Raw genomic sequence first — 25,526 nt, forward strand, 5'->3', positions numbered from 1 at the left:
GTATGCAAAACAGGTGCATAATAAGAATAATTTCACACAAACCCAGCTAGATGTTACACGGTCAATTTTAACACCAAAGTAGACCATCACTGAAAGGAAAAGTTTAAATGCATTACAAAAAGAAAATAAACCAATCCTTGAATTAAATGGGTAAATATTTGATAATCTTTTCATTTTATATCTTTCAAATATACTTAATAAAAATTACTAAATATGTTTAATTTAAAAAAAAAAAAAAAATTGATTTGTAAGAATTTTTAAACTGAAAAATAAACAGAACTGTGTACAATGTATGTATTGAAAGAAAAACAGACTAAAAATAGAGGAATATTTTTAAAACATAGTAAGTTACATAAAATTTCACAAATATATCTACAAATGGTTTTACATAAGTCATAAAACTGTGCAGTTTTAACAGTATTCCCACTAATCTCTCTTTAAAGCTCTGATGTGGGTGAAATAAAGTTAATAAATTTTAGCTTAAGTAAATTCATAAATAAAAAGGTTAAAAAAAAAGAAGCAAGGGCAGTTTTTTATGTTTGCCATAGATATATCTCACACTTATTTGAAAATCAATAGCCAAATTGAATGAAGGAAAAAAATATGTATAATAATAATAAAAAGTATTTTAAATGCTTAAAAAAAATTTAATAAAAATTCACAGTCATGTTTTTGTTTTCAAATACAACAGCAATAAACATGAAAAATAAGAATGCATTGTAGAGTATACACATTTAAAAACATTCTATAGAAGTAATAGATATACATATACAAATTAATAACATTTTAAATAAATAGAAATCTAGTTTAAATATGACTCAATAGATAAAAACACCGGGTTCATTTTTATTTTACCTTATCAAGTAAATGTTTTACCTGCCCTTGCACAAAAGCATTATTTATAATAGTTCATAGAAACTTAGCATAATTTACCAACAAAATAAATCTAAAGTGCTGCACTAACATTTATTTTACAACAATGTAACAAACAAATAACTAACGTTTCAAATTTTCTAGATGCGCTTACTCACTGGACCTTTCGATCCAGCAAAGTTATTTTTTTCTTCTTTTTTAGTGGCAGTGTGATTGCTATGTTACCCCATATAAATAATAAAAATAAAGTGTACCATTCGAGAGGGACACAGTCAACAGAATATTTAAAGGGGCCACACACAACGTCTTATTTTCTTAAAATAGTTCAAAACCAAAAAGTGTTGAGAATGGAAAAAAGTATTACTTTCACTTCCATATGTTATTTTATGTAAAAAGAGCAGCCTGGCAGTAACTGCTAATAGAAAAGTATAGCTAGCAATGGCCGGTGTGTGAGAAATGACTCTCTTTGTCACTGCAAATAGACTTATGTAACAACAGCATTTGACAAAGTTTCACTTAAAATTTTTTCTTTGAAATAAAAGTCAGGTGCAGCTCACCTAAGGATCATAACATTTTCAACTACTACAGACATTTCTTTCAAACGTAACTATCCAGAAGAAAATAATGGCAAGTTCATTGATTTTTGTGTTTTATAACACCTTTTTACACAAGTGTCGTTCCCAAGGCTTTCTTCCGAAACACAGACACATCTTACATTACCTAGTCTCGAAAAATAGCTTTAATGAAAAATTTAGAGTACTAGTATTTGTCTAATAAGTAAAATTATTTAATAGGACTAAAAATAACAAGTCACAAGATATTTCCATATATTCATTTAACAAGAAGTAGAGGGAGAAAAAAATAACACCAACGTTCAGTTCATTCAGTAAAAATAAGAAGTAGCTCACAGATTTAAAATTTTGAACAGGAAACTCTTTCCACAAAAAATTATATTCAAACATAGTCCAATAGGCGAGCTCTTAAGAAATCAAAAGACCTGATCGTAAAAGTACTTAAAACAATACAAATATTTACACAAAGAAATACAAGGGCATCTCATAACTAAAAGCATTTCATTTGTGATTCTATATCTTTCAGAACAATAAAGAAAATTCTAACTGCCCATAAAAATGTACAAAGTTGTGTCCTAATTTTTTAAGTCAATTCAAAAAAGACTTTTGATATATACAGAGAAAGACTGCTAGTAAGTTTTCAACAGGCTAAAACTACAGTGAATGTAATTTCACTTTCAGTATCTGTACCGATCCCTCCCAATTTATTATTATTATTTTATTTTTTTTACACTGTAGGAGAAAATACATATTTCAAATTTGTTTTCCCATTTTGATTTGGGTCATATCACTGAACACATTTCCTGGTCACTAAACGGTTCAGGTTATGTAACAAGCAACAACTTTTGGAAAAAACAGCTCTCTGTTTTAGTCATGTTTGAAGCACGTAAACATTGCCAAGTTCAACAGATATCAGTGGCATCACAGTAAAATTTTATAACCCTCAGACCAATGAGGAATTTGTGCAGTTTTTTTTTAACAATTAAAATGGAAAAATTGGTACAGCACACAGAATAAATTACTTGATTTCTGTGCTGCACAAAGCTTATGTTGAATTATAGGTGGCACACATTATTAAGGGTGCCATTGAAAATGCCAGCAGTTTCTGATGACTAGAGGCTTAGTTTATACTTCACGATAAACCATCAAAAGGGTAGAACTTACATAACATTATCACTTATTATTAACTCATAATCTTACAAATTGCCATTCCTGAGATTTAAAAATTAAACATATTGATTTAGATACTAGTAGTGTTAGGTACAATGAGGTTAAAACTTTACGAATTATTTAAAGAATTTATAAGCAAAATAACAATATAATAAGCTTAAGTGGCTGAATGATAATAGCAATTTAGAGTTTAATTATAATTTAATCTACGAAGATAAGTTACCCTTGAGAGAATAAAAATAGAGCTATCTTACAATCTGCAGAAGCAGAATTTTACACACAATAATACCCACTTCTCTTAAGTGTTAATGTCATATATGCCCTTACCCAAAACAGGCAAGTTGCGTTTCCAAAATCTCAAGTTTCAACAGCAACACGCACAGCAGTCAACTTATTTATACATCTGTTGAAAGACATTAACAAGTACTAACTAGAAATTTATTTAATATGTAACAAGACTGATGATCCTTAAAATGTGAAAAATAAAACCAATACATAATTTTGTCCACAACTTAAAATAATTAATTATCCCTACATAATAAGCCTCCAAGCAAATCACACAAACTACAATTACTCATCAAATACATTAGCAGTTATATAAGTCTAAAATCTTTATAAAAGTTAAGATATGGTATAAAAAATTCAATCAGCAAATCAAATACAGCAGCAAGCTGCTTGAAGGCTAGGAGACTTTAGAAACGCAAGTTTAAAAAACGAGCAAGCCCCGATCCCAACATTCTAATCGATAAAAATATTAATAAGATTCATTATAATGTAACATTAAGCTGCATTTAAAGTATATGTGTACAACATGCAGTTTAATAAATAAATCTTTGCATCAACAATAAAAAATGCGCTTTTTTTTTCCTTTTTCACAGAGAGAAGCCTTTTACAAATTTATATATATATATATCTAACAAAACAAAACATGAAACTACACTGCAGAGGTAATCACAAAATTCATGAGTGTATTATTTTAAATTTTTCAAAGCCATTAAACTAGTATGCCTGGATGAAGAAAAAAAACAAAACAACTTTTTTTTAAAAATATTTCTAAGGGCCATAGCATGTTTTATAATACAACAATAAAACAGTCAACTATAATACTGTCTGTTCATTATAACAATATGGATTTTGCAATTTATAGCACGGTAAAATTTTCACAAAGGTTTAAAGATATAAAATATTTGTAGCAACAGCATACTTATGTACACGTAGAAAAATAATCAACTACAAACTCAATCCTGTATCAAATAAAATAATTAAATCTTTAAACATCTGAACAAAGCAAAGATATATATATATATATGTATGTATATACTCTGAAAAATGATCACCAGTCCAGTGTAGAAGTAAAATCACATAAATTCCATCGCAAACATTTTTTAAAACTAAGTTTTTTGAAAATAGTAATTTGACAAATCACCTAGGTGCACTTTTTTGCAAGTGTTCATATTTTACGAAGAACAATCAGAATCCAATACTTAACAAAACAAACAACACAGCTACAGCATCCATATTTTCACCGGGTTTCTGGTCCATAGAGACAAGGGCCCAGCGTTAGCATGGGCCAAAGCTTTTATTTATTTATTAATTTTTTTTAAATATTTATCTCTTAGCGACGCAACAAAGAAAACAGTCATTCACCGGGAACAAATAACAGCACCTAAACAATCACCAGCGGGACAGTCGGAATCTGCAAAGAACGTGTCGCATACTACTAATGTCTCTGTACAATTGATTTTGCTCAGGATGGCACTAGAGAGAACTTTTTCATTTACCCCCTGTAGCAGACTTTTCGGACAATTCTTTCATCTTGTCTACATAGTCAGCAAATATATCGCGAAAACGGGACCATGATTTTTCTGGAATGGTGATGGCTGTTCTCAAATTACTTTTAACCTGCGAAAAAAAAAACTATATTATAAACGTACAAAAGAACCACAAAGCTCATCAACACAGTATTTATAACAACAAAAAATAATAATCACATTTTTTATGTGGATAGGCCATGCCTGGAATTTCTATCTAGATGCCTATTTTTGTGAACACTTTTATCAACAAATTGCATAGATTTGTGACAAAATAAATCTAAAATATAATTACATCAAATAACAGCTTTCATTCTACTTAAAACGCTGCTGTAAACCTACAACATGTAGTTTCAGACACATGAATTTTATATAAATATTTGATTATCCATGGTCTGAGCAGAGCAAGACAGCCTATCCTTACACACAAGGAGGTAGGTGTAACATTTTCATGGGGAGTGTTCAGAAATTCAAAATTGAAATGAGGTTAAATTTAAAACTGGGGTCTAATACTTATGCTTTATAGATTTTTAAATGGATATCAGTAATGTTTAAATATTCAAATCTTAGCAATACATTAATAAATTTAAAAACTAAATTTTATTTTCAAGATGTATTAAAAAAATCTATTAAATTTGGGACAAGAAATTAAGATATTTATGAGATTTTCTAATAACATATTTTGTTATAGTTCGGTAAAAATGAGATCTTTTTTGCCAAAAAAATTAATACCAAGATCCCCCCCCCACAAAAAGTTTTTATGTTATTATAAATAATACCCGGAAACTCCCCAACTCTCTTTTGCACACTTCTCCCCTTTTTGAGGAAAATGGGATGATTTGTGGGGGAGAAGTGAACATATTTTCCCACTGCATTTAATGAGACCAATTCCAAGACTATCAGTCTAATAGTTCAGATGTTATAGCATTTGATATTGCTATCTAAAACAGTAAGACATTGTTTCTTATGCATTCGCGTATCACACACGAATCAATGGAACAAAAAGTTCAAAGAATTTCATTGTATAAATAATACTCTTTACATAGACTGATGTATATGTTACTGTTAAAAAGTGAAATCCGTTATTTCATAGAATAACTAGGTATTTCAAGAAATAACTGGATAAGTCAGTTAAAGTATATAAAATTATTGAATTCTACTATTTAATTAGGTATTCTATAGAACAACAATTACTGGATCATTAAAGTATGAAATACGGAACTCAAAATTTATTTGATCCTGTTCTAGTTGCTTTGAAATGATGTGTATGTGTGTACGCTTCATTCCACTGCTTTTAGACATAGTCATTAATATGAGCAATAATAAATTACATCATCTGAAATAAGGATAAAATGTATTTTTTCAAGAAATTTTAGTTATTTATAATAAATTAATTTATAAAATAACTGGAATTTTTTATTTTTCACTTTATATCCATCATTAGTTACTTCATAGAATAACTAGGCTAAGAATGAAATTTTTCATTATATACTTTAACAGACTTGTCTAGTTATTTCATAAAACACCAGTAATTCTATAAAATAACTGAATTATACACTTTAACAGTAATATATACATTTTATATTTCTATCCAGGAACTATTAGAACATATAATGTAAATTTTCTAATGCAATTGTATGAGATTAATCCTCAGATGATCGGACTAATAGTTTAGAAGTTGTAAGCTTTTTGTGCACAGAAAATACCATCTTGTACCTGCTCACATTTACACATCTAACATTACTATACAGATAAGTGAGGTACTGTTTCCTATGTATTCTTCTCATGTAATCAAATGAGACAAAAAAACGAATCCAAATTATTTTTATTTCTTTTTAAATATAAAATGTGTTATTTTTAAATTACACTTATTATGAAGGAAGCCTTTATAACTTCCAAACTATTTATTCTATCAACTCAAATTTTATTGTATTCAATTCTATTCTGTAAAAACAATTGCATCAGGAAATGTGCTTCATGTGCTCAAATTGCTCCTAGATAGCATAGTAAAAAGTGTACTAAATCAATAAAAAATAGTACTTTTTATGAATGAAACTGCTTGCAACTTTTAAACTGTTCACTCTATTGACTTGTGCAGTCTCATTCAATTCAGGGTAAACAAAAAACATGGGAGGAAACACTGTTTCACTTGTTTGGATAGCAATATTATTTATAATTTTTTCCTAAACCTTTTTGTTCTGCGTAGCCAGAGTTTAGTCTCATTAGCTTCCTTTCTTCTGTATCTTTTATTTATTTTTGTATGAGAAAAAATTCTTAAAAGAACATGCTTATTTAACAAATGAAAAATTGTTTTAAGTTTGAATACTATTAAAATAGTCACGCTGTTAATATTGTTAGTGTTTGATTACTTGAGCTTCTCTCAATTGCAAGCTTAATCAAATACTCGAAAACATAATGGAAAAAAATTATTCAATTTTAAATAAAAAATTTAATATAAGCGCAACATGGAGTTATGATGGAAAGCAAATCAGTCAATGGCACAACAAAGGGAAGATTTTTAATAAAAATTGATTCAATGAATTGTAAATATAACTAATAGTATCACAGGCACACTTTATTTATTTACAATTTAAGTTAAAAATGCATAAATGAAAAATAGGGCTAAAGGTTATCTTACTTAAGATTATTGAAAATTAAAAAATCATCAACGAATGTCTCATGCAACACAGGACAGGGAAAATTCAGTATGACATCCAGAAGATAAAAGGAATGAACGTTGGTGTCGATTTTCTATTCAATTCAATAACAAAAAACTCATTTAAAAGTACCTTTAGTTTTCATCATGACTTTAATTAAAAAAGTTTTTCTTAGTAAATTGAACTAAAGATGGAAGCGAGTGTATATTCTAATCATCCCTTGCCTTACTAAAAAAATTCACTACCAAAAATTTTACTATTGCGATTCACTATTAAAATTTTGCTATTAATTATTTTTTTCACGAAATAAGTATAAGTCTTATTTTAGGTATCATTTCTCCTGCCCCAAAATTCAATTTACCCTTATTTTGTAGCAATTCAGAACAATTGGTCGAAAACAAATTTGTTTTCGATCAACAAAGCAATAATTAAACAAAGTTGCAACTGAAAATATGCTCTTATTTAAATATTTTAATGTAATATATTATATAAAACTTCAATATTTTAGTTATTCAAAAATTAATAAATAAATATAAATGAAGTTATTAAATACATAAATAAGAAATAAATTATTTGTTTCATTTTCTTAAACAGTTATATGTTTAGAGTTACTACTGTGATGCATTTATAACCAGATTCAAATGAATAAGTTATCTTCTCCTATATCCTATAGATATGCCACATTGCCCCATAAAAATAATCCCAGATAGCTACCAAGACAAATATAGATAAAGCAGAGCAATTTTTAGTTGTGAAAATTTTCCGATTGTAAAAAGGAATCGGCTAACTTTAATTAAACGACAGGCAAAGATACTACATAGTATTGCTTCCTTGTGAGGGAAGAACTAATATTTTATATTTTTGAACAAGGAAAAGGCTCATGTTGATGTTATGAAATGATTTTTTAAGTATTTTTATCTAATAAAAAAAAAAAACAATAAAAGAAACAGAAAAAATTTAAACTATTTAAAAAAAAATTAATAGTTCGAGAAATTGCCATTTACAAAAAGTTAGTTTGAACCTCCAAACACCACCTCTACCTACTTCCCTGCATATACATAAGCAGTTCTAGGAAGGTCAAAACTTTAATGCACATTTTCAAAATGTACAAGAATTTGTGCAAAAAGTTAAGAATGAAAGTGAAAAATACATATTCTTAACACCCATTAGCACACCACGATCTAGCCTCACTCATTTCAAAGAATTTTTTTCTAAAGCTTCTCTAAATTGTTTGGAGGCTTTATCAATCAAATTTTCAGTTGCTTCCTTGACTCAGGGTATCTGTTAAATCTAGCCTTTTTAAATCCATGACTTCTACCAAACACTTTCCATGACTTTAATACTCTATTACTCAATACAGTCAAAAGAAGATAGTAATGAGTGCAACTTTCTTCCTAATGTGAGATCTTTTCAAATGACAGAAATGCAGATCGTGAAGAGGGATTTTTCAATCTCACGAATGAGGATCACGATGTTTGATTTTTATATCACACAAATATGGATAGCTAGCTTTGTTTAATTTTAAAATAACTCAAATACAAATAGTGATGCGGGATTTTCAAATCGCAGGCAGGATTAAGGGCTCCGATACCACAAATCCATGACGAATTGGGAGTTTTCATGATTTTTTAGTATTTATCACTGAAAATCACAACTTTCCATGATGTTATTTATAGGTGAGCGGATACCCTGTTGATTTCATTCAGGGATGTGAACAATCCTGAACAAGGTTGCTATTTGGCGATGGTATGACGAAAACATTTATTTCACAATCTTTAGTTGCATTTCTTTAACATTAAATATTTCATAAATTTGATGATATTTCTCTCCTTGGATTTGAGTGAATTGTTTGTCCTTTTTGAGACATTTTGATGGAAAGACAGCAGTTTTTAAATTTAAAATATATTTAATTAGCTAGAGTAACGAAAAGTATAATAGCAAATGATAGAGCGAAGTAACTGAAAAAGAATTCACTGTTACTGCCTGACGCGCATTAAGGATTGTCTCATTTTCCAGTGCGGAGATTTTTCTCCTCTTACACAGACGCTGAAATGAACTCTTCGCCGGAGAAGTTTAAGCCAAGTGCCAACTCCTGGTGAATGAACTATATATCAGTAATGAATAAATGTTTAAAAAGAAGGACTTTATATCAGAGATTAAAATTATAAAATTTGTTGAGAAATTCATCAATTCTCAATTGAGTGCTGTAAAATTTAATAATGAATATTCTGCTTGAATTTCACACGACAAAATAAATACCGAAGATTTTTTTGAAAGTGTTCTATGACTTTTGTGAGATAAGGTTTTTGCTTTTAAAATATGCCATACAGTTTTGCTAAGAAAAGAGTATATTTTTTATTATTGAAAATCCACCAGGGTGGCCACTCAAATCAGATTTAAAATTTCCAGGTATTTGTTTCTTTTTTCTTATAAAGTGTAGGATGTGTACAAGAAAAGTGTCTATATTATAAAATATTTTATTCAAAATGTTATTTTTTTTTAACATATCTTGAAAAAAATAATTTATTTTAACAATTTTGCAAACTTTTTTTTATTTATTTTTTAATGATTTGGTACAACATTAATTCTTAAGAAATTAAGACACGTATAGAAAATATGCTTAGCTTGTAGAATGTATTGTTCTTATTGAATAAATTTTTTATGTGCTACTTTAAGTAGTTTTTGCTCAGTGTACCTAGCAAATGGCAAAAACACAATGACTAATAAGACCTTGGATAAGTATTGTTTAATATATTTTCATTAATCAAAAAGGTTAACTGTTTCAGGTGATTATATATTAATAAATTCTTATAATTACAGTGGCTCCCAAAAGTGTTGGTCCACTTATAACTTTTATTGAAATAGGAAATAAAAATTCATTAATTAAAATGAATATTTCAAATTGGGTATTTGATGATAAGATGTATTAATCTTAATCTTAGCAAAAGTGCATGGAATATTTTAAAAACAAAGCAAAAGTTTATTTTTAAGATATCAATAATCAAATAGCAACAAAAATTTTACCCCACGAAAGTCATCGTACACTTAAATGTTTTCCGATTTTAGAATTAAAATTATCGTCCATTGCTTTAATTATTTTTCATTTAATTTTTTATACATTTATTTGCAATTTAGTAACAAGCTTGTGATAGCAAAATTATATTTTAATTTTTGTTTCACCATAATATTTTCTTTTATCATTTAAAAACAGCTCATGGTCATAAAACAACAGACCAAATTTGAAAGGTGATTACTTGTCATCATAAGAGGTAAATCAGTAATGAATATTGTTAAATTAGTTTAATGTGTCCTATTGCACTGTGGAATATGTGATAAAATGCTTAAAAGAAGGACTTTATGTCAGAGATTAAAATTATAAAATTTGTGGAAAAATCCATTAATTCACAAATGAGTGTTGTAAAAGTTTCTGTAAAATTTAATAAAAATATTCTGCTTGAATTTCACCAGACAAAAAAAAAAAAAAAAAATACTGTTTGTCTACGATAGGTACTCTGTCCGCCATTCGTCTGGAGGGGTGGCGGGGACTATGGTAACGAGGTATGATTATTTCAAGTAGGGGTGAGGGGTCCCCCTTTAAGACTGGTTTCGGTGGGAGAAAAGGAGACTTCTTTCTTCGATCTATTGTATTAGCCCTAGAGTTAAGAGAAATGAGCATTCGCGCCTGAAACAGCGTTTAGAGCGTGTGATTCCTTTTTTTTTTTTTTAATCTTTTCTCTTTTTCAAAAGCTTCTGTTTTAGAAAAAAAAATTTAAAAAATTTATATGTATGTATGGAATATGTATGGAAATTGTATAAAATTGTTTAAAGCAGCTCAATGTTTTATTAATAAATAACTCATCTGTAAATTTATCATACATAGTAAATTGGTTATTAAGAAAAAAATAAATTTGCTAATAAAAACTGTTTTTAATAAATAGTGAAAAAAAAACTGTACAGGTTACAATAAAATATGAATAAGAAAACGTAATTTAAGCAAAAAAAAACTTCAGATAATTTCAGATGGTTTGATGGGTACTGATAAAAATCATCGTTGATAGTTTTAGATTTCATCCTAGTTGCGGTCACTTGCTTTCAGTTTCAAAAAAAGAAAATAATAAATAAATGAAATATTTAAAAATTAATAATCAAAACAAAGATATTTAATATTTCTCCGGCACAGATAACGTGAACTATTTTTATTTTCAGCAAAAGTTTTATCTCCTTTTAAAATCAGATTTATTAAGTTTAAGCTCTTCACTTTTTCCAGAAAATTCAAGTAATAAAAGAAATTAACTGCTTTAAAAAATGTGCAAGTTTAGAAATTAAACCATCTAACAATCAATGAACATTCATAATAAATATCGTAAAATTAAAAAGTAATATTAAAAAAACCTGTACTACCCTTAATGTCAGAATTTGTTCACTTTTTTTCCTTTGTATTTAAAAAATAACAACTGATTGAATCAAGAGAATTATTTTAAGTAAGAAAGAAATATTCATGTGAATCTTAAAAAAGTTCTTGAATCAGATTAAATAAGTCTCCTACTGGTGGCTGAGTCAGCCAATCTGGTATACTCCCCATACAAGCTATCATCGAAGGCGAAAGAAAAGGAGACCTTTTCATCGAAGCCACCCTCCCTAAAATGCTCTCTTCTTGTTTCCATAGCACCAGACTGCCGCAGACTTTGTGGCGGACAGAGTACCTATCGTAGACAAACAGTAGTTACATTTATTTACAAACTTATAAAAGCTATTGTAGATGTGAAAGGATACTCTACTAAATATTACTAATTAGAAATATTAGAATATTTACTAATAGGCAGAGATTTTTTTGAAAGTGTACAATGACTTTTGTGTGATGATGCTTTTGGTACTTTTTGATGATTGATTTCTTAAAAATTAACTTTTGCTTTGTTTTTAAAGTATTCCACGCAGCTTTGCTAAGAATAGAATCTATTTTTTAATATAAAATAGCCATTCTGAAATATTCACTTTAATTAATGAATTTTTATTCCCTATTTCATCGGAAGTCATAAGTGTACCAACACTTTTATGAGTCACTGTATTTACATTTCAATGTAAAGCTGTACTGTATTCTGTATTTTATCTTAACAGTACTTTTTGCAAAATTCATTGATCATATTTTCTTTAAATCAATATCTCAAGTCAAATTTTTAAATCATGTTTTTTTGATTTAGCAATATTATTTTAAGAGATTCAGTATACAAAAATAAATGTCACAAATGTAAAATTCTCTAATTTTTTGTTGTATAACTCTATAGAAAAAAAAAAAAAAAAAAAGATAAAATTCTTTAAATTTTTCTTATTTGAAATTAAAATATTTAAAGAATTCCAATTTAAAGACATAGTTTTTTAGCTTAGTTTGGTTAATTGTTTTTGTTTTAATAACTAGTCTTGTACAGTGCAGAACAAAAACACAAAGTTTCGTTTTCCTTCTTTGTACTAAACACAAATCAATAAAAAAAAAATATATTTTATTTTTAAAATATACTTTATCATTAAATGTTTCCTACTCATTCCTTAGTCCTTGTCAGCTTTTTAGGGTAAAAGGAGGAATAGTTTTGGAAATATCATCTCTGGAAAGCAAGCAACATTTATAATATTTGAATTTATTATAGTTATACAACATAATTCCATGGCGCACAGACATGCCAACTTTCAGGAAAGCCTGCCCAGAGCAATAATGACAATATGTATAAATTATATTGTAAAACTATACCCACTACTTCAAGTTGTAATTAAAGCATTTTATTTTGGTAAATAATGCGTCAAAGCAATATTTTATTTGCACTAGAAACAGTATAAATTAAACAAATCTAATCAAAGGAAAGAAATAATACAACACAATAAAAAATTTAATAACACTTATAAACTTTTTTTTTTTACACCCAAAGAACCATGTGGGCGAAATTAAACAAAGAATTGCATTAATACACCTAATAATTTAAAAATAACTTGCGAATTTTGTTTTTGCTTTAGTTTTTACAAATTCGTACATTTATATGACAGAAACTGTAATCTTAGGCTATCATGACGTATTCTACTAATAAGCAATTTTTTTAAATCATGAAATTGGTGAATAAACTTTTTTAATGACATATGACTCATTATCACTGTGCTTATTTCCTGCAAAATTTTTTTAACAGCAATTGTTGCTAGCAATCACAACACAGCAAAAAGCTAAAATCTAAATTAAACAGTTGGCAATAAACATGAAACTTAAGATTTATATTCTTCAGTATTTTTATTTATTTTTTTTAAAATTTGCTTTTATTTTTCTCTTAAATGAACTGCAAGAGAAATCAGTAAAGATAAATAAATTTGAGACCCTTCACCCCTTCTAAAATACATAATCGCGTTGTAAGTTATTTGTCAGTTGTTACTTAATTCAAGAAGTCAACTACAGGCAAGTACACAATCATAATAACATAACTAGGGAGAAAATAAAGAGATTAGCTGAAGCTGTCTCCACATCTGCACCAAACAGAAGGTAAAAATAAGAATGAAATTAGGATACTGTTTAAAGAAAATAAAAGTAGGAAGTTATTAAATTATAATGAGTATCATATCAAATCTTACTTCTGATATACGCATGTAAATTCCTCTGCTATTTTGACCAATATCAAAATAAAAATTTTTATTTTCTACTCTCATATGTTGGCCTTCTGGTAATTCTCCTTTAAACTCTGAAATAAATAATTTTCAAGTACATGAAACATAATTCTGAATCGAATTCAATGTAAAATAAATAAATATTTCATCTTAAATAACATTAAGCAAAGTTAAAAAAAAAAACAAAAAAAAAAAAAACATAACAGTAGATATAAATTTTTAAAATATAAATTAAATAATATTAATGCTAATAGGCAATTAATGAAGAACAAAACAAAAACTATTATGTAATTTTTATTGAATACCTCATAACTTGCTAAATATAATAAAGACTTATTGTACCTCCATCATCAGTTCCAAATTCTTCTAACAGATCTGTTAAAGCATCTCTGAATTCTATCATACCTTGAGCTGGTATTGCAATTTGGGAACGAGGTCCACCTCTAGCTATAGTTTGTGAAACCTATAAAAGAAAATTTTACATCACATTTTCAAAGAGAACTAAGAAAACGCATTGTCATATTTACTAGTCAATAAACATATTAACCAATCGTGATAAATAAAAAATTGTTACAGAGACAATAAAGTATTATAAGCCTACAATTTCAGATAAGAAATCTAAAGCAACAACTTAAGATGTTTATCTCAAACAAACACAAATTTTCTCACTCAGAAAAAAGAGGAAACAAATTATAATTGCAAATGGCCAATCTTGGAAAAAGCACTAATTTTATGACATTTAGACAAAAAAAATAAAATGAAAATAATTAAAAATAAAGATTTCTGTTATTAATACAAATTGAATATGCACTTTTAACTAAACTAAATAATTTAAAAAAAAAAAAAAAAAACCCTTTGAATATGGCATTTTTACACATTCCTTCACTTTTTTAAAAATTCGAATAGGATAAAATTACTTATCTCACTGGGTAAAAATTTGTCAAAAAAAAAAAAAAAAAAAAAAAGAGATACATATCTTTAAAAATGATCAAGGGGTATTTCAATAAAACACAACAACTATGAATAAAGAGAGAATACTTTGATCAAACCATTTTCAGTTGATTTAGATATAGTATAGTTCAAAAGTGAATAGATTTGAATTTTTATTTTTCATTATATGTAACACTATTAAGACAATCAATTTATTTCTACAGCAATTGTTTGAAGGTTGCATAGTAAATTTGTGGTCTACGTGGTGAAAAAAAAAATCTGCTCAGTGTTTTTGGTCACAAAAAAAAAAAAGAAAAAAAGGATTGTTAACTAATGATAATTACGTTAATATTTGGAGAGCGTTACGTTAATATTTGGAGTTAATACAGAGCAGTAATTTTGCACATTTTCAACTGTTATGATGATTTTAATCAATTTGGAATTATTAATTAGTATATATTCTCTTAATGAATCATTCTTATATGAATACAAAATTAATTCAAACATTTTATCTGAAGGAAAAAAAAAGAATACCTATAAAACAAAAGTAAAAAATGATTAGTAAATTAACTTTGAAAAATTTCCAGACTAAAGAAATCAAAATATAGATGCTTTTTTTACTCAAATGAGAAAAAAATATATCTTTGAAAAGTTAATGCTTCCATTAAACAAACAGGTGCATACAAGTGCAAATAAAATTTTATTTAAAATAAAATGTGAAAAAAAGAACACTAATTTAAATTTTTCTTACTAATCTGTTTTTGCATTTTATTCCTATCTTAACAATGTGTAAATAAATTCTTTTAATACATAAGACGCAGTTTGAGTGCAAGAGCCAGTTAAGGCCATACCATACCCACAACTAAAAGTTAAAGGAAAGTGTAGTTTATCAAATATAAAATGGAATGGTAATAAAAAATTTTATATCTAAACCTATTTGCATATTAACATCATTAATATTTCCAAATTATTTTTGTTATACTTTGATCTTTTATTTAAAGAAAAGTTATACTGAACTCAATACTCCCTAATAAAAAGGTTTAAAAAAATATTTACATAATTCTGCATACCAAATTTGACTTAATAATGAAAAAATAAGAAATTTAATAATATAAAAATATAGTTTAAATCATAGTTACTTTACATGCAAAACCATTATATTGATTGCTTTTTAAGACCTTGCTGTTTGTTACTTTAATAAACATCTGATGCATGGTTTTAGATAGATTTAATAGTAAATTTTAGTTACATATTTTACTAAATAGTCATGTACAAAATGAATTAATATATACATGCATCAAAAGTAAACGGTAGAGTATATAAAAAAAAAAATAGAGACACAAAAGACCATTTTTGTAACCTTGATCAAATCATATCTGTACAGTCTTGAAAAATCTTCAAAATATGCATAACATTTTATAATGTTTATGAATGCAATGAATCTCAAGCAAAATTCTTCGTAAGCTCTACAGCCGATTCCTAGCCAAGGATGTCTGACTCTGTCTCAACCAGCTTGTCTCATTAGATGCTGTTGTTCACTATCGATTGACACAATGTTTTTCAAACACTTTTCTACATTGTACAGCCATCTTACATGCTGCTTGAATCTGCTTCTCCTTTTGAAATGTCATTTTCCTCTCCAGGCTTCATCTACATACCTGTATATATGGCCAAGCCATCTTAGTTGCGAGGCTTTTGATTACTCGTATTATGTTAGCTTCCAAAATTTTTGTTTCAATAAAAATAAAATTACCTGATATTTTCCAGAATTCCCTTAATTATTAATAAGTTCTCCGAAAGAACATCAGGGATTGACACCGTCTTTACAAAATAAAAAAAAAGGAGCAGAATTAACATCCAGTCACACTGAACTAATTCATAAAAAAAGTTTAAAAAAAATTAATTATTTTTGTTACAAAAATGTGTGAAGCAAAGTATGCTTTCGTTAAGAAAATGAAATTTCAATTTTCTTAAAAAAGTGAAATGTGTTATGAGTTCTTTGATTTAAGCATATCTTCAATGCTTTAATTTAAATCTAAAGCATAATTTGTATGGTTGAAATTTTTTTTTTTTTTTGAAAATCAAAATTATATGTGTTTAACAAAAATACATTTCCTGGAGAAATGCTACAGAAAGAAATAGGGGACTTTTTTAAGGGTTCACAAGGAATGAATATTTCATATTTATAAAATAAAAAACCTAATTACTCTGCTGTGCAATATGAGAAATGTAAATTTATTTCAAAAATGAAGAGACAAAGTAAATTATAGAATTAGAAGATGTAGTGCGCAAAAAAAAGGACTAATCTGATTAACTTTTGATCTAATGATCGAAAATTCACTTTCTGCTACTCAAGCTTAATAATTCAAAGGGGTGACCTCAAACATGCTAATTAATTAGAGATGACGAGATTTTAGATTTTAAGTAACTAGACACAAAAACGTACTTTCTCTGAATAAAGATACCTTTTTCGATGGATTCCGATTTCTGATCACCAAAATGTAGCGTGTGCTGCAATGTAGGAAATATGGTCCCCATAATTTGGTCAGGAGAGCGGTCTAAAGCTTGGACCCCTTACAAGATGCGCAGTAAAATTTTTAAAGAAAAATAAGCACCTTTTAAGCTCTTAAAAAATATTTTAAGCACTTTAAAAAAATATCATAACTAGGCAGGGTTGGCTAACCCAACATTTTAGCATAAGAATAATTATTATCTATTATAAAAATGAAGTATTTTTATATTAATATACATGCAAAATTAATTACAAGTGTTCCATAAATTGCGTTCTGAATTATTTTAACAAAAAATTCTTTATTTTGAAAATTAAATTATTAATTATAAATATTAATAATAAATTATTAATTAATTAAAATTAATTATTAATGTCAAGAATCCTAATTTTGGTGTATAAAATATTAAATAATTGTAAATGAAAATGTGTCATATTGCAATTTATCCAATCCCTTAATTTGTTTAATCATTGAAAATGAAAATACAAAAACAATTATCTTATAAAAAAACATTTAACAATCATCTCTTATTCTTTAAATGTAAAATCAGTTTTCATTTACTCCTCTTTTCCCCAAAGCAAGGAATTGCAAAAACATAGTTTTGAAGTCCTCTGTATTCCAAATTCATTTTTGTATGAATAAGCTCAAAATTTGAAACTGTCCTTTCGATTAATGCTCAGCTGTATAAACTAGAATGTTGACCTACTAAACAATTATAACATAAAAAATAACATGTAATTAGGAAATTTATTCTAATAACTGTACTAAATATTGATGGTATCTTAAACTTACTTAAACAAACATTTATGTTTTTTTGTAAATTATAATTAGTTAAGTTCATTTATGTTTTTTTTGTAAATTATAATTAGTTAAGTTATCAGGGAATAAATTATATTCTTGATTTATTGGAAATATTCATGTAGGAGTGCAGAAAATTGTCAGTCGCTAATATTTCCATCCTCAGAACAAAGTTTTTCTTCTTTTTTTCCTCATATATTTGGCTTTTAGAAAAATGTTAAAACTTCCTCAAAAATTTTAATGTTTTTTTCTTTTAGTGCTTGCAATTACTTTTTTAAGAATATTTTTGGAAAATTAGAATAAACTGTTTGATTTTACATAATTCTTGATTAAACGAGCTTGTTAAAAATTATTAGAAATCAAAATATATTAAAATAGTAATAATTTATTAAAGATCCCACTTATAAACTCAAGGAATGTTATTTAACCTTATGTTATTAAAATTTGCAAAGTGACAAATTTTTTTAACAAAAAAAATTTTTTTTGTAGTAATTTTTTAGACCGAAAATTTCTCTTTGGCTGCCCTCATTTCACTCAAAACCTCTTTTGCATCACTTGACATATTCTGCATATAAGTAATAATAACAAAAGAATGAAAAGAAAATCTTTTTTTTTAATAAGTTGAGTTCAGACAATTATTGGTGACAAATTTAGTTTTACTTAATTGTGGCATAAAATAATTAAAATCAATATTTAGATTGATAACAATTAACAACTCATAGTTATTACTTATAATATATTAAGAGTACCATGTTTTTAGAAAAACCAATTAATAATTTAATGATTTTGGCTATATCTTTAATAAATGATAAATAATATCAATTATAATTAGAGAAGTTTATAATGCAAGTATTGTGCACGATTTAATGACTAATAATGACTATGACTTTTTCCAATGTTAATAAAAAAAACAAAACATACCAGGGTTTTGACTGAAACCAGTTTTTGATGTCAAAATCCTAACCCTGTAATTAGGATAGCTGCATTTCTTATTTTTATTTTATTTTTTATTCTTCCTATTATTGAAAGTTCATAAATACATTAACAAAATGCAATATAATTTCCAAAGACTTCACATGATCATGGTGAAATAGTTTCTAGTTTCTGACAAAGAACTCTTTCCTTGATTTAGCCACCATAAAAATTATTTATACATAATTTTAAAGATAATCAATAAAATGTAGCTCATTCGATTTTTAAATTAATAATTACTTCATTTAATTATGTAAAAAAATTTAACCAAAATTATAGTTAATTTAAGTATTATTTAAAAAGACATTTTCAACAAAACATTGATTATACTGAATTTATTAAGATACATAAAGAATGGACAATTACAGCACCTCTTAATCTTTTGAAATTTCAACCCTAAGTTAGCGAAAATTCTCTCCTGAATTCGAAAATCTGATTTCTCTTTTCCTCCCATATATGTATTTATATAATTATTAAGCATTTAAATTGCCTAAAAAGGCCTACGTAGGTGATGCAATCAAAAAAGATCCCTGATTGTTTATGACGCCGCATGTCCTGAATGGAAATCTGCCGCCTTCGTCCGCTAAGGCTATTTCAATGCTGTTTTAGTTTTGATATCACTTATATTGTATGGATATCCTTTGTAAATTAGAAGTAAATTTTTGTTAATTAAATTTACGGCTTTGAGAGTGTGTGTAAAATGGAAGAAAGATTTTTAAAAATTGAAACTATTTATCTCTAAAATAGCTGAAGAAGTGATTATGTACCTAGTCACAGCAAATCCACACTTCTTTTCAGCTAAAAATGGTCTTCAAGTTCATAGAAAATATTTTATTACACTTATGGTGGATGATTTAATTATTCGGTATTGAATTTAAAAAACCAGTCTTTTCATTAATCAAGTTCATTGAAAAATATCTATCCATCATCGTTACAATATATGTGCTAAATATTTCGGTAATATAATTTAGTTTAGCCTTTTTTTTTATTACTAGAATTGTATATACTCATCTACGATATTTTCATTTTAAGTAAATATTTACGTAAATATTTTTAATACAGTTAATTTCCTCTTTTTTTAAATACATATTAAATATTTAAATACATATTAAATATTTAAATACACATTAATGCTCATATCTATTCTTAATATTATTCTTTAAATAGGAATTTTGCCATACTTAGAAAATTATTTTTACTTTTAAATTTTAATTTCTCTTCCTGCAATATAATATTTACCATATATTGTTATTGTTAATCTTTCTCTTTATTTGTGTAAACTATTTGCTAGTGCTTGCAAAGAAGAATTCTTAAATAGTAAAATTATTCTACATTTGTAATGAAAAAATTGAATTAATATTGGTGAAAAAATATCAGGTTAAGCTTTCGGTATCGCCGAAAACGAATCAACACTTTCAAGAATCTAGTCCATTGAAATATATCTGCCCATCATCATCACCACTGCCCATGTGCTTATACTTAAAATTTCACCGCATAAATGAATCACAACATTGGATTTTAAACTCTCGTGAATATGAATCGCGACACTGGGTTTTAAAAACGCGTAAATACAAACCGCGCTATTTGATTTTTAAATCTAGCAAATAAGAATCGCAAATGTACGATATTTATATCACGTGAATAAGAATGGCAATGAGCAAATTTTAAATAAGGTAAATATGAACATCGATGTTTGGTAATAAAATCGCGATTTTAAAAACACGTAAATACCAATATGGGATTTTTAAATCTCGTAAATAAGAATCGCAGTGTACGATATTTAAATCGCTTAAATAAGAATCACAATGCGAAACTTTTATATCAGGTAAATATGAAAATTGATATTTGATATTAAAATCGTGTGAATAAGAATCAAGATGTTAGCAGATTCTGGACTTGAGATTTCTAAAAGGATTGTTTGTATTGTTTTTGTTTAGCCATAATGAATAAAAATTTACAAGATTAATTAAATGAGCAAATATGTAAATTTCACCGAATTTTTTTATTTTATTTTAAAATTTCGTTTGCTTTTGCGGCAGCAAACATGAAGCAGCGACGTCTGTATTACGAAAATAAGAGCTATCTGGTGGGCGGGCAAAAATACGAAAAATCTCATTTTTTGCACGCATAAAATAGTTAAAATAAGTAAAAATGTGGATAGGTTGGCAGCTACGTAGATTGAATTTTCAGAAAAAGTTGAATATCCATTAAAAAAAAAAAACGAAACTTTTAGAGAATTGGAGTTTTTGATAAAAAGGCTGAAATTCGAAAGACAAAAACGAAAATCTGCTAAAGAGCAGAAAAATCTTAGTCCTGCAAAAACGTAATGGCACGCGCAGTAATTGTAAAGGAACGGCAGATGAACACGAGTCACGAGACTCCCCGTTTCTGATCAAAACGAAAGTAAGCGCCTTTTGCTTAAAAATAACTTAATAATTTGCACTCTTAGAGAAGTAACAAAATGTTTTCTGGCGGTTTTGTAGGATTCTAAATCCATTAAGATTTTTAAAAAAATTGACTGTAATACTCCATTAAGCAAACTAAGAAAACTTTAATAAATTCATATTATAAAAATTAGTGAATGGCCCCTAAAAATGTTTATTATTATCTGTTACTTGGTTCAGCATTTCTTTAATGAAATGATTAAAAAATGTTCAAATAATTTTGAAATGTAAATACAATGATTATTGAAGCTAAACAATTTGTCAGAAGTAAATTATTACATGGTCCCTATATTCATAATATTTAACAAATCTGAGATAATTTAATTTTGATTTCAAATGTTTGTAAATAAAACCATTAGAAATTTTTTGGGATCACAAAACTGACTTTTTTTACATAACTAAACATAAGATTTTTAGCTGAATTTAAAATATTAAAAGCCCCTCACTTCATACAACCTTTAATTAATTTAAATTAATTTTTTAAATTAAAATAACTGTGAAAATGTTGAATAGAACAATATCTTTACGCATAATTCATGACGAAAATTAACATGAAGAAAAATCTCATTTTGGAATGGGAAAATTAAGCACTTTTTAAAAACACCATATGAAAAAAGCACCTTTAAGGGCTTTTAAAGAACACAAATGGAAAATAAGCACCTTTCGAAAATGTTAATTTTACTTTTTGTGTATTTTGCCATATCTCAAGAACTTTTTAAGCTAATTCAAATTATTTATGTTGACCATGTATATTTGTGTTCAAATATAAAATTTTATAACCAAATATAAAATTTTTCATGGAGACCATATTTCCCAGATTGTGGCTATCGACTATATTTTTAGACCATAAAAAACTGAATCTGTTTTAACCATATCTACGTTTATTCAGAGAAAGTACGCTCGTGTGTCGAACATTGTAACTTAAAATATCACCTGTACTAATTAATTACCATATTTCAGGTCACCCCTCGAACCATTAAGAATTAGTCTTTTTTTGTTTGGTGCACTGTACACTTCTACATAAAATTGAATTAAAGCAGACTTTTAGCATCAAGACTCTGAAACATAATTTTATTCTTTATTGAAAATATATTATACATATTTGCAGTTTTTAAATGATCATTTAAACCTTTTTAGTAAAAAATTTACTTAAAAAAATTTAAAATCTTAAAAAATTGAAATTTTTGACAACTAAATACAAAATTTAAATGTTACTCCAACTGCGCATAATTAAAGAAGAAATTTACCTCAATTTTTTTTAGAACAATAATATTAACAGCACTATGTGCAGAAAATAATATAGATACATTAAAATATATTCTTGTTTATTATTTTTGCTGTTTTTATTTCGTTTCTGATTTCACCCTAAAATGCTGTAATTATATTAAACAAAATGTAAAAATATTAAAAATAAACTAAATAAATTCATTACATTTACATAAAAAGTTATTTAAATAGTTTGATAAGTTGAATTAAACACAAGCAATAAACTAGTTCTGTAGTTGTAATTTTTATTTCAAAATTCTAAATATTGGTTCAAACTCCGAGTTTGCTTTCACTACACTTCAACTTTATCAATCATTTGCAGAAAAGGGAATAAAAATATCTAACCATAGTTTTGATAAAAATTTTGAAGGTTCTTTCCATATATTTTTCATAATTATGCTTTTACAAGAAAGCAGGAATTGCGAATTTCCAATCAATATGATAATACTGAAAACATATGGAGCTGTCTAAATTTCATCCTCACATAATGATTAAACTTAAAAAAAGTAAAAAGGCTTATTGAAATATATTAATCCATTTTTAAACAACATAATTAACCCATCGTAGTTTTTGAATAATATGATTGATTCATAGTATTTGTTCACACAGATAATTTTATACAATTGATAAAATACTACAGCACAGAATTTCAACAATAACACTTGTGCAGCAATGCAGAATAAACAGCATATTTATGATTAGCATAAAAATCAGTTTAAAAAAATTTCAATTGAGAAACAAATTACTGGCTTACATTTCATTTAATTCATTCAAATTAACTTGATTCATTCCATCCTATTAACTTCAAAGATATAGCAGGAATTTTTTTTTTTTTTTCACTCATTGAAAAACTAAATTATTATTTTTTTTTTGGAGGGACAAAACATGAATAATAATAAAAAAACAAAAACATTATTATGGTTGAAAGAGAAAATGGCAAAGAGATATGTACAATGCCAATTTGATACATTTTGTGAAATTTTTTTTTTTTTTTTTTAAATATTATAGCATTTCTTGCTCTCTGCCTATTACAGCATTATCAAATTTTGAAATCAAACATTTCAGTTTTGTTCTTCAAATCTAAGCACCAATCCTCAAATATGCATTTCTAACTGTTCAATCAATTTCTTATATTAGTTTTCATTCATTTTAAAGTTGAAGACTCTCTTTCCCATACAGTTGTTGACAAGGGTATTGCTGTAGCAGAGTTTGATGTAAAAGGGAAAATGTATCAAATATTTTCATTACTAGCATGCATAATTTACTTTTTGCTAAACTTTTAATTAAAATACAAATTGCGAAAATACGCTTTTAGAGTTAAAAATATCTCTGAATTAACTTGATTTATATTTTAACACTAGTGTTGTTGACTAGTGTTATATATTAACACTAGTGTTTATAATCTAAATTCAATGATAATACAGGAGTCTCTTACCCTTAGGAACCTTCCACGAGAATTTTCTTTGAGGTCCAAATAATAGCGCCTATTATCTTTAACCATAACTTCACTCTTTAATTTTCCATCCTCTGGTAAATTATCAGGATTTGGTGGACCTAAAGAGCCAGTAAATGAAGAAGAAAAAACAAAGATATTCATTAACGAAAACAACGTAATAAGTATCTATATAAGCATTTCACATTTTATGAGCAAATCTTTTTTCTAATACCACTGAAAAAAATAAATAAATAGGTAGTTATTAATTAAAAGGAAGTAGGTCAAATATTTAAAACTGACTTTGTGTAACAAAGATCATGACTGATTTCAATATAAATATTGAACATAAAGGTATTTAGAAGTACAAAGGCAGTAGTATGTTTATTTTTGATTATACTAACACACATGGAAAAGAAATAATTATTTTGAATTTTTGAAAACTTTTTTTAAAATTTTTAACAGTAATATTTCTTTTACTTAAAAAATAATCATTTTATACTTTGTTGGTAACATAAATACTGTTTTATACAACATTATTACAAATATATTTCAAATACACTAAAAATAGTTTAGTATTAATTTAAAAGAAGTTTTTTTTTTTTAGTTAACAAAATGTGATGGAAATCTAACAAATTAGACACTTAACATTAAAACAAACTTGATTACTTTTTTTAAATTACCTTTTGTTAAATTCTATACATATTCTTGAACTCCATGCAACAACTCTAACAATATTGTCTCTGACATAAACATTCAAAATGCTTTAAGTATTTTTAGCAATTAGCACATTCTGTTATGGATAAATATCTAAATTTTGCTAGGAATAGAAATTTACCTAAAGAGGCATAAAGTTCACTAAACGAAGTAAGATGGTCTCTGAATTCTGCAGCAGTAGACATAGCTAGAAGTAGTCTACTCTTCCTTCCAGCTGCCCCAACCTATAAATATACGAGACATAAGTGAAGTTTTGAAGAATTGAAAAAGATGTATTTATGGTTTTAAAGTGTCATTTTAAACCCATACATTAAAACATTTATCATTTGTAATAAGGCACTTTTAAAGATTCCAATAAATATTGGTATTCATGTTTGTTTTGTTCATAGTAATACAAATTGCTTTGCTATCATAGCAAACAAATAATTTTGCATACATAATACAACACTCACTATCGTGGAAATTTTTTTCACTTTCACTAAAAAAGAAAAAATCTTGTTTCTTCAAAGGAAATTTGCCTTTTTTGAATTCCAGACAGAAAAGAAAAAGAAAAGATTTTTACGCTTTTCCCTACAAATACAAACGAGATCTAAAATTACACTCACATGAGTTAAGATCACACAGTGTTTCATATTTTCATGTTTTTTTTTTCTTTCAAAAATCAAATATTGTGTTTTACATTCACGCAACTTAAAAGCCACTATCATGATTCTTGTTCAAGTGACTTAAAAATTATGCATT

The 25,526-nt window shown here is 26.7% G+C and overlaps 1 protein-coding gene across 1 annotated transcript in view; it reads right to left on the reverse strand.

Annotated features, from left to right (window-relative positions):
• Positions 1–320: 320 nt before the first annotated feature.
• Positions 321–25,526, reverse strand: part of Pur-alpha (Purine-rich binding protein-alpha) — a 39,968-nt gene continuing 14,762 nt past the window's right edge. Inside the window, exons 3-7 of the mRNA XM_016054974.3 lie at positions 24,907–25,009; positions 24,072–24,190; positions 14,059–14,179; positions 13,684–13,790; positions 321–4,517 (exon numbers count right to left, since the gene is read on the reverse strand). Coding sequence (XP_015910460.1) covers positions 4,389–4,517; positions 13,684–13,790; positions 14,059–14,179; positions 24,072–24,190; positions 24,907–25,009 — 579 coding nt within the window. The 3' untranslated portion in view covers positions 321–4,388. The remainder of the gene's footprint in view (positions 4,518–13,683; positions 13,791–14,058; positions 14,180–24,071; positions 24,191–24,906; positions 25,010–25,526) is intronic.

This window comes from Parasteatoda tepidariorum, chromosome 3 (assembly GCF_982258835.1).
Source record: "Parasteatoda tepidariorum strain Cologne lab strain chromosome 3, Ptep-v5.0, whole genome shotgun sequence".
Lineage (NCBI taxonomy): Eukaryota > Metazoa > Arthropoda > Arachnida > Araneae > Theridiidae > Parasteatoda > Parasteatoda tepidariorum.